The sequence below is a fragment of the Helianthus annuus genome, chromosome 8 (assembly GCF_002127325.2).
Source record: "Helianthus annuus cultivar XRQ/B chromosome 8, HanXRQr2.0-SUNRISE, whole genome shotgun sequence".
In the NCBI taxonomy this organism is placed as follows: Eukaryota; Viridiplantae; Streptophyta; class Magnoliopsida; order Asterales; family Asteraceae; genus Helianthus; species Helianthus annuus.
The window spans coordinates 139,760,626-139,776,854 of NC_035440.2; the positions used below are offsets into that span (position 1 = coordinate 139,760,626).

Genomic DNA, 16,229 nt, shown 5'->3' on the forward strand with positions numbered 1-16,229 from the left:
AACTTTGTTGTTGACTCGTTGTTACATGCCTTGCAGGTCGTTATATGCTTATGGAGCTTGCACGAGGAGGGCAAGTCGTTGTGGGATATAGACTGTCATGTCCTATGCTTAACATTTTAACTTTAAACTACGTTTTGGTTATTTAAACATTACTATGCTTCCACTGATTTCTTAAACATGTTTGGTTTATTTTGAAAACACCAATTATATTGCGTTTGGTTTTAGTTACTTATTTGTATTGTTCAATATGATTGGTGGCTTGATCCTGGTCAGTCACGCCTCCAAGCGGTGATACTCCGCGGGTGGATTTTGGGGGTGTGACAAATGTGTTTTATGTAGTAGTGATGCTATAATTTAATATGTCTATTTCTTATGCAGCTAATGAGTCTAAGTCTTGATCATGGTAGCGTTCATTCAGTCGGAAAGGTAATGTTATATTGCGAGGATTTAAGCAATTCAATTACATCAAAAATAATATCTACTAATGTTCGTTATAACTTACACTTATGTATGTAGCCGGAAGTAGACTCGTTTGTCAACTTCAATGATGTTGGTGATTATCATGTGGCAACAGACAACTTGCAACCGTGTGACGATCTTGTATGTAATAATACAAAACAGTTAGTCGATGATGCCTCAACAGCCGCATTGCGGCGATCAGAGAGGTTAGTAAAGCCGGGTCCGTCTATGCTATCACCTTTTGTTTTGTTCAAGAATGTGTCAAAGAGAAACAAGAACAAAGAAGATAGTACGTGTACGGATAAACAGATTCAGCAGATCCGAGATTGGTATATCATCAAACGTTCACTGGTAAGCAAGATGGATTCAAGGACCCGGAAGCTTGGAAAAACGATGGCCGGTGAAGTTGGTCCACAATTTTGGTCGCCGTTGCTAGGTAACGACGGGTCCGGTTGGTTAAGTGATGATGTAAGAAAATTATCAATATTCATGCTTACAAATTATTTATATTTTGAAAACTGTTATTTTAAAAATTTTTCAAAACAACATTTATACGGTTGTATGATTAAGATGTACGAGCAGAGGAACAAAACCGATCGTTGGAGCATTCTACCACCCTATTTTCAATTGACCATAATTGAGTGTGATGCACACCGGAGGTTGGAGGGCTATTTCAATGGGTCCTTGATTCCTATTCCACCAATTTTCGAAGTTGACGAGGTAAATTATGTTTGAATGCCGAAATGTTTATATATATTTCATTTAAAAATAAAAAATTACTAGCAACTTTTTTATGCATGGATAGGTTTATGTTCCATTCCATCTTTTGAAATTCACATTAATTAAATGCTAATTTTGTATAAGTTAAAAAAATACCTTTAAATAAAAAAAACGGATTCTAAGAAACGTGTTAAAAAATTATAATAATAGTATTAGTTATAAAAAAGAGGTGGTAGGTGGAAGTTATTATTGGTCTATAAATATGGACCATTGGTGGGAATTTCTTCATACCACAACAAATTTGCACAATAATGTCGTCAAAAGGAAGGCGTCAATCAAGCATTCCAGATTGTGTAGAGAACAATGTTTGGCTTAATCGGGATGACCAATCTGTTTATTGGTCACAAAATGTTCTCGACTTCTACTACGACAGTGATAGCCATTTTTGCTATTCAACTTATATGGGGCAAACGCCATTAGACAGAGAGTGGTGGGGTGGAGTACTAGGGTATTGTGGAGATGGATTTATGCAAGAAACGATAATTAGATTATTTTACATAGTTTTATTACTTATATTATTTATAATTTCTAAATATGATCATTTTAAAAAATTTATAGCATGTCCGTGCATGGTGTAACAAGCTAATACAAGATAGAGAAACATAAAATCATCGAGGGACATCTTCATCAGATACTGTTTGTTGGACCATTCTACCCCCAAATTTTATAAACCTTCTGGCGGAACAGGATTAAGATGCTTACGGATACGCTACTGGCAATGTAGAACTATACCCTGCCTTTTGGGAAGTGGATATGGTAAAAAAAAATTACATTGTAAGAATGAGCAACATAGATATGCACTCACTAAATATTTACCGTATCTCCTTTTCAGGTTTACATACCAGTATGGCAAGACAAAGAAGGCCGGATAATCTTAAAGATATATATGCACTCACTAAATATTACCGTTTATTTTACCAATAAATGTGATGCACTTAATTGCGGGGAACGATTCTGCTTTCACAGAAGGATACACCAAACTCTAGTAGAATTCGAGAGTCTCTTCTTATGGTTCCTCGGTCATTTACAATATTGGGAAAATGCTGGACTAAGTGAGGCTGATGCGTTGGAGTACATCCGGAGATGTTGTCTAGCCTACATCCGAACACCGGGTTGGTCGGAATTCGGGTGTGATATTGTCTATGTTACTGCAAAATCTTGTGCAAAACAGTGTACTTCCAAACTGGCAGGAACGAAACATGCAAGATGCTTGTATGAGATATAGAAGATTTATGGCAGATCAACTCTATTCTACACGTTTCACACCCCATTAATAATATAATTAATAAATAATGCCTAGTGAAATTATTGTTTATTTAGTTAATTGAATCGAAATTTTTGTTAATTTAATAATTTAATTAATAAATAATGAGTAATAAATAATTTAATTTAATTATTGTGAAATAAATTAATTGAATCAAAATTTTTGTTAATTGTTTATTTAGTGAAATTATGTTATATTTTTTAAATTATAAAAACTTTTTTTGTGAACATAATAGTTAAAACAAAAAATTAATATACATAAAATAAGGATTGTAATATATCTTAAATAGGATATACATTTGGCATAAATTTATACAAAAACTTCTTTAATCATCACCCAAATTGTACGAGGGATATGTATTTTGAAGTACATAATCCTGAAATTCTCCGACTTCAACTTGGACGGGTGTGGGTTGTGGCTTAGAGACGCGGCGAGAAGATGTGATAACTCGTATTTCAGAACCTATCTTTGTGTATAATGTAACGTATGTGAACGTTATGTGATTATGTGAACTTTGTTGATAAATTGAATGTTATGTTATGTGATTATGTGAAACGAATGTATGTACATAAATGAACCGATCGCACAACAACCACTCGATCGCACAAGCCCATTCGGGCCACACTCTTTGCATCCAAAACCAATGGGCAGCCCATGATGGGTTCGGCCCGCTCCCTTATTTCGCATAACCTCATGAGGAGGGGGTATACTCTTCATTGTTTTGCTAAACACTTTACACATCAAAACCCTACTCTCTTTCTCCCCTCTCAAAGTCGACGGCAACACCCCCCCCATCTCTCTCTAAGATTTTGGTTTGGATCATCCTTGTTCTACTCTCAAATCGGTTAGTGTATTACTTTGATTGTATGATTGTTGATATGTTGGCTTACATGTTTTACATGATGATTTAGGGATGTTAGGTGTTTGATTATGATGTAAACTATTAGGGTTTGGTGTTCTTAGTAATCGGCTCACATGTGTACTTGATGATATTCATATGATTCGGATTGCATGATCTAGATTTAGAACCGAATATATATAATCGGCTGTTGTGATTTGATAATCGAAGTGGTTGCATGATGGTTAGGATTTGCATATTGATATAAAAGTTCATTAATCTGATGATCCGGATTGAATGTTTGATTATCGTTCATGACTATGATTAATTAGGGTTTATACGAATCACATGATGATTGCTTGATTTGATCGATTATTGGTTTGGATGGAAACTGTTGATTATGTTGATTGATAAATTGCAAATATGGAAACTGTTAATTTGGTCAAAAGAATTGATTGGAACTAGTAACTAACTTGCATGATTTTAGGGAATCATTTAACTAATCGCACAAGTTTGTCGGTCGCACAAGATCAGGTCACACAAGACCTGATCTGATTGCACAAGGTGCATCACACAAGCTGAGTACAATCACATAGAGCATAGTGTACACCCAGAGCATGCATGATCGCACAAGACTTGTGGATCGCACAAGACAGTGCCGATCGCGCAAGGCTTGGGCCACACACAAACATTTGGACTGTTGGGCCTTAAAGCCCAATATCCACTCGCACAACCCAACTGGATCGCACAAGCCGCCCGGATCGCACAAGATCACTGTTTTTCATTATTTGGGCCGAGTATGCTATTGGGCTTCTTAATGGTTGGGCCGGGTTTATGTTGGATCGCACAACATGTTGTGGATCGCACAAGGCTGTGCTGAACGCACAACATGTTGGGTCGGGTATTACTTGGGCTTCAGAGGGTGAGTTGCACAAGGCTGTTGAACTTGTCCAAGCCCAATTATTTAAGTCGCACAAGTCCAGAATTTGTTGCATGACTGTTGACGTGTTACCATGATCAATACATGTTCATAACCTGCTAGTTCTGTGTAAACTTATGTGCTCTACTTGAACCTAGACCTGACTCGTACGGTAACCATGTTAGGACGTGGTTGACCCCTTATAGCTCAAGTAACCTTTTCGTGTATCTGCCGAGCAAACCAAGGTGAGTTCACACTCTTACCAAGGCATGGGATTCCCGGTGGGTTGGGAATGGGATTTGTATGACTACCCGTACTTTCATCACTACTAGACTACTTAACACCGTTTTCGGTTATGGAAAGACGCCAGTGCTAAAACCTACGTAAAGCCTACGCACTATTGTCCTCGGTTTGGGAAGGACACCAGTGTTAGAACCTACGTAAAACCTACGTACTATTGTCCTCGGTTTGGGAAGGACACCAGCGCTAAACCTACGTACTCGCTATGTACTACTGTCCTCGGTTAGGGAAGGGCACTTACGTAAAACCTACGTAAACTCATACTTACCACTGTCCTCGGTTTGGGAAGGACACCTATAGATTCGACTAGTCTAGTACATACAACATGGGAAGCCCCCACTTATTATTGTAAAGATTTGGGAACAAGGGTAATGGTAAACGCATGGTTACGAACGAACTTACAATTTCTGAACGAACTCATTAGCTGAACAATCAACTGTGAACTCGCTCAACTTGTTGTTGACTCTCTGTTACATGCCTTGCAGGACGTTAGGTACAAATGGAGCTTGCACTGGGAGGCGCAGTCATTGTGGGACATGGACAATGGATGCCATGTTAAAAACAATATGACATTTTGAACTTAATACGTATGTTTGGATTTTCACTTTTATGCTTCCGCTAAACACTTAACTATGTTTTGTTTTGAACACCTTTTATATTGATGGGTTGAACTTTAATTAATACTTGAAATGTTCAATATGATTGGTGGCTTGATCCTGGTCATGTCACGCCTCCAAGCTGTGATACTCGGTGTGTGGATTTTGGGGGTGTGACAGAAGAAGTCTTTGTTTTGGGCGGTGCTAAACAGCTCGCACGAGAATGCCCATACGTTTTGCACTTACCGCAGTATATGGGAGTGGGGTCCTCTCCTAGCGATAGGATTCGTTCGTTTTCTTTTGGACGTCCGGCTTGTCGTTTCGTAACAAGCGGTGGTTGCAGATTCACCAGTCCATCGGGTAATTCCCACTCTGATTTATCAGGGACTGGATTTATATGCTCCTCATACGTGGATTTATAAACTTCATTAGTGTAACATAACATCGCATAATGAGCACAATCTGGTTCACCTAAAAATCTAGATACCGCAATCACGTGCCCGCAAGGTAACCCAGATACTTGCCAAACCCGATAACTACATGTTCCATTAGAGAAGTCAACTAAACCTCTCTTTCCACCGTCATCAACGTCAAAACTGTCCTGAGCAATTCTAGCAACCACCCACGAACGAGAACCTTCAACTTTGCCTTGAATTTTTTTGAGCCCACGTTGTAAGCTAGTGTTCGCCTTGAATTCCCTCGTTCCAGCGATCATAGAACCATTTTTGGACAGACTATCTGAAAAATTCTATCAGTTGGGTTATTGGAATTTTTCGGGCATGTTTTGATAAAGCATTCATAGATTCAGCGCTATTAGAAGTCATGTAATGATATCTTCTGGCTGGACAATGTGCTCTTGACCATTTGTCAAACCCAATTTCCATAAGAATTTTCCGTAATCTTGGAACAGCGGCACATAGCGCGTCGAATGATTCTTGAAAATCGGATATCCGGTAAGATTTGCAAGTCCTCCACCAAAGACTCTCATATTCCTTTTTTTTACTGTAAACGAAGGTTGACCATCAAATGACGACAACATAACCCGTGAAAGCTTCTTGGAAACACAACCTGTACAGCTAATTGTATAGAAGCTGCCCGGTCAGAAATGATTGCCAAATCTGGATGCTCGCCGATGCATTCTTTCAGTTTTGAAAGGAACCACGTCCACGACTCACCGTCTTCAGATTTACCAATTCCATAACCAATAGGCAAAATCTGGTTGTTTCCGTCCATGCCAACAGCCAAAAACATTGTTCCTTTAAATTCACCCTTTAAGTGGGCCGCATCTATGATGATAAGCGGTCTTAAATTTCTGAGAAAGCTCCGAATCTGAAAGCAATACGATAATGTTAGATTTCTGTGGAAAATTTTATTTATTGATTTATTTATTTATATTTTACTGTAACATTTAATATAGTCTTTGACTTACCACCGCACCTATAGCGACAAATAACATTTCAAAACGACTTTCAGAATCAGTGCGTATGTGTGTCACTGTTCCTGGATTAGCCCTTTCCAAGTTATAACAATAAACGGGAAGTTCGGCAAAAGAACTTGACTAACTACCTTGCAAAAGTTCTAATGCGTTACATTTCCCACGCCATGCTTGCATGTATGATAAATTGACTTTTTCTTTAATCCTAAAATCCTTTACAATTTCGGTCGAATGGTATATTCGTCCACAATCTTTGAATTGTTCTTTTAATAAGCTACCCACCACCATTGGGTTTGCTTGTCGCATATGTGGATATGTTCGCGTCTTAGAACATGTATGTTTGTTGTAAAAATGTTTAACGTAAAAACATCACAAGATTCCCGACTCGCTGCCTTGAAATTCCACTGGCAATTCTCATCAATACAAGATACTTCGTAACGAGTTTTGGATGATCTGTCTACTTTATACGAAAAACTTTTGGAAAGACACATTTTTCCTAATTCTATTTTCATTTCCTGCTTATTACGGAAAATGTAACCTACGTAAAACTGGCTTTTATTTTCAAGAGGACAATTAACATTATCAGTAACTCCAGATTTATATGATGCGTTACATTCATCTTCAGGAAAAACATTTACGTTAAGATCGGGACATTTAAAATAATTGGAAGAACCCGCAGATGAACCAACACCAAGTTCTTGCACCACATATAATTTAAATAACTCATGAGGGTTTCTTTCCGCAATATTGAAAAAAAAAGTAAGATCGGAATCATCAATTATATCAATGGGATCGCTAAAACTTGACATTTTGTAAGATACACGTGTGATGTTTTGAAGACATGTTGACTCACTAAGATTTTTTAAAAATGTGTTATAAGAAATTGTAGTAGAAGTTTTAAAACCACGTCTAACAGAATCTGGTTGGACCACGTACTCAAGCCTCCCATCAACGACTTCCCTCTTGCCACCACAGTAAACAACAAATCTGACTGCCATATCAATAGAGAAAAAAATTATCAAGATAGATATTTTTTGTAAAAATTTGGAGATGAAATTTTGTAAAATGTTTGGAGTAATGGCACTGGTACCTAGAATCTAATATAAAAATAGAAACGTGTAATACATCAAATAAATAAAAACAAAAACTAATTTTTTTTTGTCTAAGTGTCTCGAGACTCCTCCAATGCGTCTGTCAGTACTAAAGAGTCAAAGTTGTACTTTTCTGATTACCGACGCATTACATGCGTCTAAACAGGTCTTCCGTTTGACACGTGTTGCATCTCAGCCGCATAAGTAGAGGCGTCTATAAACGCATAAATAAACGTGTTAAGACGCATCCGAAAGCTGACAACCGAAGCGTCTGTAGACGCATACGAAGCAGCCATGAAAAAGCTGACAAAGGAAGCGTCCATAGACGCATACAAACCAGCTGTGCAGAGGGGCATCCAAAAGCTGACAAATGGAAGCGTCCATAGACGCATACGAAGCAGCTGTGAGGGGCATCCAAAAGCTGACAAATGGAAGTGTCCATAGACGCATACGAAGAAGCTGTGAGGGGCATCCAAAAGCTGACAAATGGAAGCGTCTTCTAGACGCCTTGGAAGCGTCTCTGATCGACGCATAAAAACTTGTACCCAGCCAGACGCATCACACTAAGCCAGACGCAAGCTAAAGTGGATGCGTCTGGTAGACGCCTTGGAAGCAGCCGAATTTTTCCCTGACGCATCGTTAAGACCTGCAGACGCATAACATCTCTCGAAAAATGTGATGCCCTGCTCCAAGGATGCATCAAATGGCCATTTTCGTAAGTCAAAGATTTTCTTGGCTAATTTGGTAATTTTCTCTTGATTAATTACATAGTTATGATCATATATCTAACAATAGATATACTTGGACAAAAAGCAACACAAAAGGTGATTTAGCAAAGGAATCAAGATCAATTGCACACATATACACGGTTTTGGGAGGCTGGCATCAATATTGGACAAAAAATTATTTGGGTTTTCACAAAATAAAAAAAAAAAAAAGAAAAAAAGGTGGGCCGTTCTTATCAGCATCTTCACGTGAATGATGAAATTGGTCCATGTTTACTAATTAATTAATGTAACATTGTTATTATTATTATTGAAAACCCTATTGGACCAAAAATCCATTCTAGTGGACATCAGCCGTACATCAATTGGAGGCAATATATACAACATCTGCTGGACGTAAATATACATATTGAGGTTGTTGACGGCAGAGAAAGAGGCACATATATCAAAACTTGGACGCACGGAAAGATATATAAAGCATACATCAGGCGATCAAGAAGGAGAAGAAAAAAAAATTATACGGTTCAAGATTTAAGGCCGCGATCAAGATTTAAGTTCGGGTTTGCAATTTATTAGTATTCAGTTTTAAAGACTTTGTATTTTTTTTTTAACTTGATACTATGATTTGTTATTTATTTGAGACTTGTTTCTTGTTCTTGGTTATGGTTCTTGGCTAGACTTTTCAAACTACCTAGGTTAAGATGAATATTTAATAAAGTTTGGATTTTTATTCGTTATTATCGTTGTGTATGGATTTTCTTGAAAAGTAAAGAACTTAGGAATCTTTAATTTGGTGTATATGCGTATCTTGCTTTGATTATCGATTATTTACTCGTTTCACATGAATCTTGATGAGTGTCTTTCATAGAATAGGTTTATGTTAATTATCTAATCTTTACGGGTTTGGGTAATTGTTGGGTGAATTGGCCAATAACCTTAGAAACGGTAATTAAAAGATAATTAGAACTTGATATTCTACTAATATTGTCGTTGAGAGGCTCGAGGTTATTAATAGGTCTCGGTTTGGTATATAGCTAGGATTAGGTTTTGATAGAAATCGGTCTTAGTTCCCTAATCATATTCTTGTTTATTAAACCAAGTTAAAATCCATAGTTGCCTTAGACATTCGCGCTGAGAGGTAGATCGTCATATTAAGGCACTTTTAAAGAACTTAGAGGACTGAGAGGAAATCTAACCAGCCAGTAGTCGAAACAGCTCTGTAGAGTCTCACGATTTTCTTCCTGAGAAGGGTCGGGAGGTATTAGTAGGATTTCTTAGGGTTTAGCATACAAAGATCCTGGTTCCATACCACTTTAATTTCAAATAGAAATCCATTTTTAGTTAAATAGGATTCTAGCCTAGGTAGTCTTCATCACCACTGAGTTAAAACCTTCGTCCAAAGTCGCGTCTAGCTAGTCTAGTTAATTAGTTTAATTTAATTGCATTTTTTTAGGATTTTTAGAAACCCCCCAATCAAATAAACAGTTAGAGTCTGTGTCTGTGTCAGTCTAAGTCTAGATAGAAGTTAGTAAACGTAATTAGAGAGTCTCGTGGGTTCGATACTCGGACTTACTTAGGCTACACTGCATTGACTGGTACACTTTCCGGTTGTGTGGTCTAGGTTAGAGAGTCTTAGTTTTATAAATTTAAAATTTAGGGCGGAGGGTATAATGCTCGGTGACATATGCGGTGAGTGGGAGTCACAGATCGGTGACCACCCCCACTTGATTGAGTTATGCGGTGAGTTGGAGAGAGTGAACAAAAATCGGTGATTGTTCACCGATGTGATTGAGAGGAGAGGGGAGAGGATCACTCAACCAATCAAGTTTTTTTTTAATTGAGGGGTGTTTGACCATACCTAGTGGTTGAGTGTAAAATGGGGAGTAGAATAGCGAGTTGACATGGCATAATATTATTGGGTAGGATTTCACTCAAACACCATAGGGTGATTGACCATACCCTCCACCCTTAGGTGTCTAATTTAGGGTTAATTTAGTCTATATTTATTTGACCACTTTTAGCACATCAAGTACTAATGTTGGAAAAGTGTGTTTCTTTCTTCCTTTTGAATTTACAGGACCAAACGAGCTTAAAGAACAAAAGGAGCAAATAAGCAGTCAAAACCAACATAAATACAAAAAGAAGGAATAAACGTGATATGCCCGACCCCTCGGCAGCATCTCCCAAAGCAAAAAGCAAGGCAACAAAGCCTGACCACGGGGCCGTGCTCAGCTGGGCGTGGGGCGTGGTCAAGAGCCTGCACAATAAGACAAACTTATAGAAGCTTTTACGCCCACCACGGGGGCGTGCCTAGCTCAACACGGGGCGTGGTCAATGCCATGATACGCAGAATCTTGATAGTACAGCAAAGAGTTGACCACGCGGCCGTGCCCAGGAGACACGGGGTCGTGCGGGGCCCTCTGCTGACACTTGCAATTGATGAAGGAAGAGAAAAGGATGCCCACGGGCCGTGTTGGCTGGACACGGGGCCATGGCCAGAGCACTGTTCTCGCTATAAAAGTGGGTGCTTGGTTCACTTGAAAGGCATCCCTTGGCAAACCACTACTCTCCCACTTTGCCACCACTCTACCACCACTACAACAACAACACCCACCACCATCATCCATCATCTATCTTTAGAGTGTGTAGTAGTCTCGGGATCCAAGAGTGATTGTAAGAGTTCTTGTCAATCAAAGGCCATGTCTGGCTAAGCCTCTTACATCACTTGGTGAAGACAAGTCTTTTATGTATTACTTTTGATTTCTAATCTTTCGGCACTTTTTATTTGGGTTTGTATTAATGACTTTAATGACTAGTTTTTTATGTTGAAGGTGAATTTTCTTTATCATTTTCTCATGGTGTCTTGAGGTTACTTTACTGTCTATATAAAGTAAATGATGTCATCATTCATGTCTTTACGGTCTATATAAAGCGCGTTAACTACCTGGAAGGGGGTTAGGGGGATGGTTTGGTAAAGTTCATGTCTCGTTCAGTGTATAAATCCTGCAAGGACCTGGTTCAAGCTTACTAGGACCTCCTTCAATACCCAATGGTATTGGATGGCGGGGGTGCGAATAGCTTGAACCCCTCATATGTAAACTACTATTAATTTTTTAAACCGGCTTCTTGGGATTGTATCCTTGCTGACTCAAACCACTTAGCTGAGGGTAACGTCACCTTCAAAAGAGGGGCCTACCACTTTTCGTATTAATAACTTACTTACTTGTTTTTCAATATTCCGAACCTTTAGGATTGTATCCCTGCTGACTCAAACCACTGGGTTGAGGGTAACGCCACCTTCAAAAGAGGGGCCTACTACTATAACTAAGATAATTTCTTAAAAAGTCCAAAAGTGCGAAAATCATCAAAGGATACATTAAAGATAAGTTGGATCCAAGTGATTCAATCTTGTCTATTTGTTTTTATTTTTATTTATCTTTTCATTTTTAGTTTTATTTTTATGTTTCAAAACTTTTCTCAAAAAAATTTAGATTGATTAGACGTTGAGGATAAACCAGTATTAATAGCTCTTGTGTACTTGGACGACCTCGGTATCTTACCAACACTATACTACGCTCACGATGGGTGCATTTGCCCAAGTGTGTGTTTAGTGTTAGTACAATATCGTGTTTTATAAACTTAAAACTTGACTAACGCGTAAAATGGGCTCAAAATATTAATAAAATCATATCACACCTAACGCAAACCAATATCGATAGAATCGCGTTACTCGTCCCGAGAAGTCGTACATGTATGTAAAGAATATTTAAATGAAAGTATTACATTGTAGCTCATATATTGTAAATGTAAAGTTATGTATGTATAGATATATGTAACGTCGTATGGCCGAAATAAAATCTATCGTCTTTTGAACAATTGTCAAAATATATGTATATGCTTTTAGGAGTTTGAAATAAATATAAAGAGTTATATTTATGTTATAGAGTATTGAGTCGTGGACGTTTGAAATAAGTATAATAATTATATTTATCTTACAAAAGAATCATCGAGTTTTCGACGTCTGAAATCAATATAAAAGTTATGTTTAGTTTATAAAGTCTTCGAGTTGTTGACGTTTAAAATAAATATAATTATTATATTTATTTTATAGAAGGCTTTTCGAGTTTTCGATGTCTTAACTAAACATAAATAATTATATTTATTTGAAAAGAATGTCCGAATTGCTTGATGTTTGAAATAAATATGATAACTATATTTATTTTTATAAACGAATTTGGGTTATCGGCGTTTGAAACAATATAAATAATTAGAGTAAACTGCCATTTTGGTCCCTGTGGTTTGGCCAGTTTTGCCACTTTAGTCCAAATCTCAAACTTATTACATCTGGGTCCCTGTGGTTTGCATTTTGTTGCCATTTTAGTCCAAATCTCAAATCAGGTCAGATTTCCAAAAAAAACCTGGTTTTTGTCCTTTTCCTTAGGGGCATTTTGGTCTTTTTGGATTTTATTTAAAGATCTTCATCCCTCTCTTTCTCTCCATCTGCTCTTTGTCTCCCTCTCTCTCTCTGAACTACGTACACCACACCACCACCACCCCCACATCATCCCTAACCTCCGCCACCGTCGCCGCTAACACCACCGATCTCCAGCCACCACAACCACCATCACTCTCCACTCCTCCATCTCTTACACACACAGACACCCACATCCTCCCTCTTCGATTCAGCTGGCAACGTCACCACCAAACAACCTCATTCGCCTCATTTTTCCGGCGACTGGTTATCCAGTGAACCACCACACGCAACCACAACGATCAACCACTATCCCCTGCCCTTCGCCGTCCCCTCCCGATAAACAACGGCGGCAGCACCACCACCACTTGGTGGTGACGGACGGTACGACATCAGCAGAGCCGCCATGAGCGGCGGAGATAGAGAGATGCATGAGAGAGAGGGAGATCGAAGAGACGGAGCCACGTTTCAACGGCAGCGGCGGCGAAGCCGCGTATCAGTAGCGGCGGCGGCAACCCTTTGAGGGTTTTATGAAGATAGGTTGTTTCTATTTGGGGCAAGGTCAGTTCCGTTCGGGTTATGCGGTGGTGGGGGTGATGATACGGTGGTGGTTTGTTCTTGTTCGAATCTTTTGAGGGTTTTACGAAGATGGGTTGTTTGTTCTTGTTCTTAAATTTGTGGGTTTAGGTTTTGGGTTTGGTTTGGAGTGATTGGAAGTAAAGGGTTTTGATTTGTGGGGATTCTTGGTTTGGATTCTTGTTTAATCTGACATTTGATTGGAACGACGGATGGCGGTTTCTGCTGCTGCGGCGGTGGATGAACGAAGAGGAGGTGGTGTTCTAGAGAGAGGTGAGAGAGAAAAGAGAGAGGGGTTGTTTAGAGAGAGAGAGAGAGAGAGAGCACCGATATGGGGTGTTTGGGATTTTGTTATATTTTTTTCATTTATAAAATATAAAATGACCAAAATGCCCCTGAGGAAAAGGACAAAAACCATGTTTTTTTTTAAATTTGACCTGATTTGAGATTTGCACTAAAATGGCAACAAAATCTAAACCACAGGAACCCAGATGTAATAAGTTTGAGATTTGGACTAAAGTGGCAAAACTGGCCAAACCACAGGGACCAAAATGGCAGTTTACTCAAATAATTATACTGATTTTGTAAAAGAGTTCGAGTCATCGACGTCTTTGAAAGTTATAAAGTGTTATCGAAAATAATATACATTTGTATTTATTTCTATAAAAGTCGTTTGAATTTGATTGGTTATGTTTTTACATTACAACGTGTTTCTTTTTATGGATTTTCTTGAAAAACGGGCAGAGTTTCCTTTGTTTTTGGACGTCCCCGACAACACAAGTTGTCGTTATTTTTCAAAAGTCAACAATAATCAATCATATTATATCAAGTTTTGTCAAATATGTCAAAAACGTAACCTTTATTCTAATCGAATCGGTTCGAGCTCGTTTTCAGGAAAAAAATATAAAACTATAAAAAGCGTACATATTTATCGCTTCGCTAGACTTTACCCATCTTCGTGTCGTTTTCGTTGATTGAGTTGACTGTTAGTGCACTATGTCTATTGACTTCGTCTTGTATCGAGTCATGTAATGTAATAGGATAGGATAATCAGTGCTCGAGGTGCTAGAAGCTGATTTTCATGTAATTGGTGGTGATTCCGCTTGAAACTGTCAAGTGCCATTTCAAGCGAAATCAAAATCAATTGATTCCGCTTGAAAGTGCCTTGATCCATTTCAAGCGAAATCAGCACAACTATATATAGGAGCTTGTTCTGTTTCATTTGAAGCGAATCAGGATTGTGTATTCGGTAACGAAGTGCTGTCGAATTGTCTCCAGGTGCTGTATTCAATATTATATCTATATACGAGACATTTAAATTGTATCGAGCGTCCGTGTCATTGATTCCGCCTTGATTCGGATAAACAACTCTTCTGATCGACTCATTCGGGTCATACAACGATCCTACAAGTGGTATCAGAGCTCAGGAGGAAGAGTTTAGCTCGATCGCATCAGTTTTCTGACTTCTACATCTTCTTTTTCAAATTGGACAAGTTTTCACGGTCAAAATGGATTGAATTTTTCACAGTACATGCGAAACAGTGTTTTAACAAAGCCTTGAGAATATCAGACTTAAATTCGGATTAAAATGACAAAAATGGGCCAAAAATCTGATTCCGTTTGAACGAACATCATGATTCCGCTTGAAAAATCCAGCTGATTTCGCTTGAAAGTACTATTCCGTTTGAAATTAGCAAGTTATCCCGCTTGAATCTGCTATTTCGCTTGAAAATTCATCAGATTCCGCTTCAAAGTGTTATTCCGCTTGAAGATCTCGCTTGAAACAAGTGATTCCACTTGAAAGTGGAATTCTGTTTAATATTCTGATTTCGCTTGAAGCTGTGATCTCGCTTGAAAGTGTTATCTTATTGATTTTGCTTGAAATCTTTATTTCGCTTGAAAGAGGATTTTTGTGTCAAGATCATTTCACGTCAACCGAGTGTCAGTCTGTTTCAGATTATTTGATATTGTTTGTACTGATTGTGTTTGTTTGATTGTTTGTCTCCAGGTTATTCAAGAATTTCAAACCATGGCTGAAGAATTCTACAATACGTTTTTCAATGCATTCACATCGGAATCTTCCGAGATTACAACCGTTACACCAAAAACCATCACAAAAGCAATTAATGAGAACATCAAGCATGATAATTTCTACGGAACACACTCAAAGCCACCAACTCTGGAAAGCATTGTGGATTATACTTGGTGGAAAGAACGGTTTCTCAATTGGGTAAAAGCGTATGCACATGAGAGCTGGTTCTGTATGGAATTTGGATATGAAAGACCAAAGGAAGATAAAGGAGAAGATCTTCCATTCAAGAAGTTATCCAAAGAAGATAAATCCGAATTTGCAGCTAAACAGAGAATGATTGCTTTGATCCAGTCGGCAATTAGAAATGACATTTTTGCATTACTTAACCATGATGGGTCATCAAAATCTGTTTGGGAAGCTTTACGAGTTAAAGCTGAGGGGGGTAAACAGATTAATAAGAACAAAATTGCTTTATTAAAGAAAGAATTCGATCTGTTTGATAGCATTAAAGGAGAGTCTGTGAGGCAAATGATAGAGAGATTCTGTCATCTAAAACTTGAACTTGAACGTTTTGAGATTGTGAAAACAAGAGAGGAAATTATTGATAAAGTCATAGAAGCGTTACCACGAACTGATCAGTGGAAAACGTTTGTTTTTATTTTGAAAAATGATGCTTTGTATGAAACAGTTTCTCTTGATACATTATTTGAAAAGATTGAAACTCATGAGCTTGAATTGCAGAA

The 16,229-nt window shown here is 38.1% G+C and overlaps 1 protein-coding gene across 1 annotated transcript; it reads right to left on the reverse strand.

The window, feature by feature from the left end:
- Positions 1 to 6,155: 6,155 nt before the first annotated feature.
- LOC110925338 lies at positions 6,156 to 8,005 on the reverse strand. The gene is made up of 5 exons (XM_022169293.1): positions 7,847 to 8,005; positions 7,682 to 7,688; positions 7,205 to 7,582; positions 6,586 to 6,593; positions 6,156 to 6,485 (listed from the first exon to the last, which is right to left on the reverse strand). Exons 1-5 carry the CDS (start codon positions 8,003 to 8,005, stop codon positions 6,156 to 6,158), a joined length of 882 nt encoding a protein of 293 aa, XP_022024985.1.
- Positions 8,006 to 16,229: the final 8,224 nt, after the last annotated feature.

Bases quoted from the DNA above. Each gene is read 5' to 3' on its own strand.
- LOC110925338 (XM_022169293.1), bottom strand. From the start codon at position 8,005: ATGGACGCTTCCTTTGTCAGCTTTTTCATGGCTGCTTCGTATGCGTCT.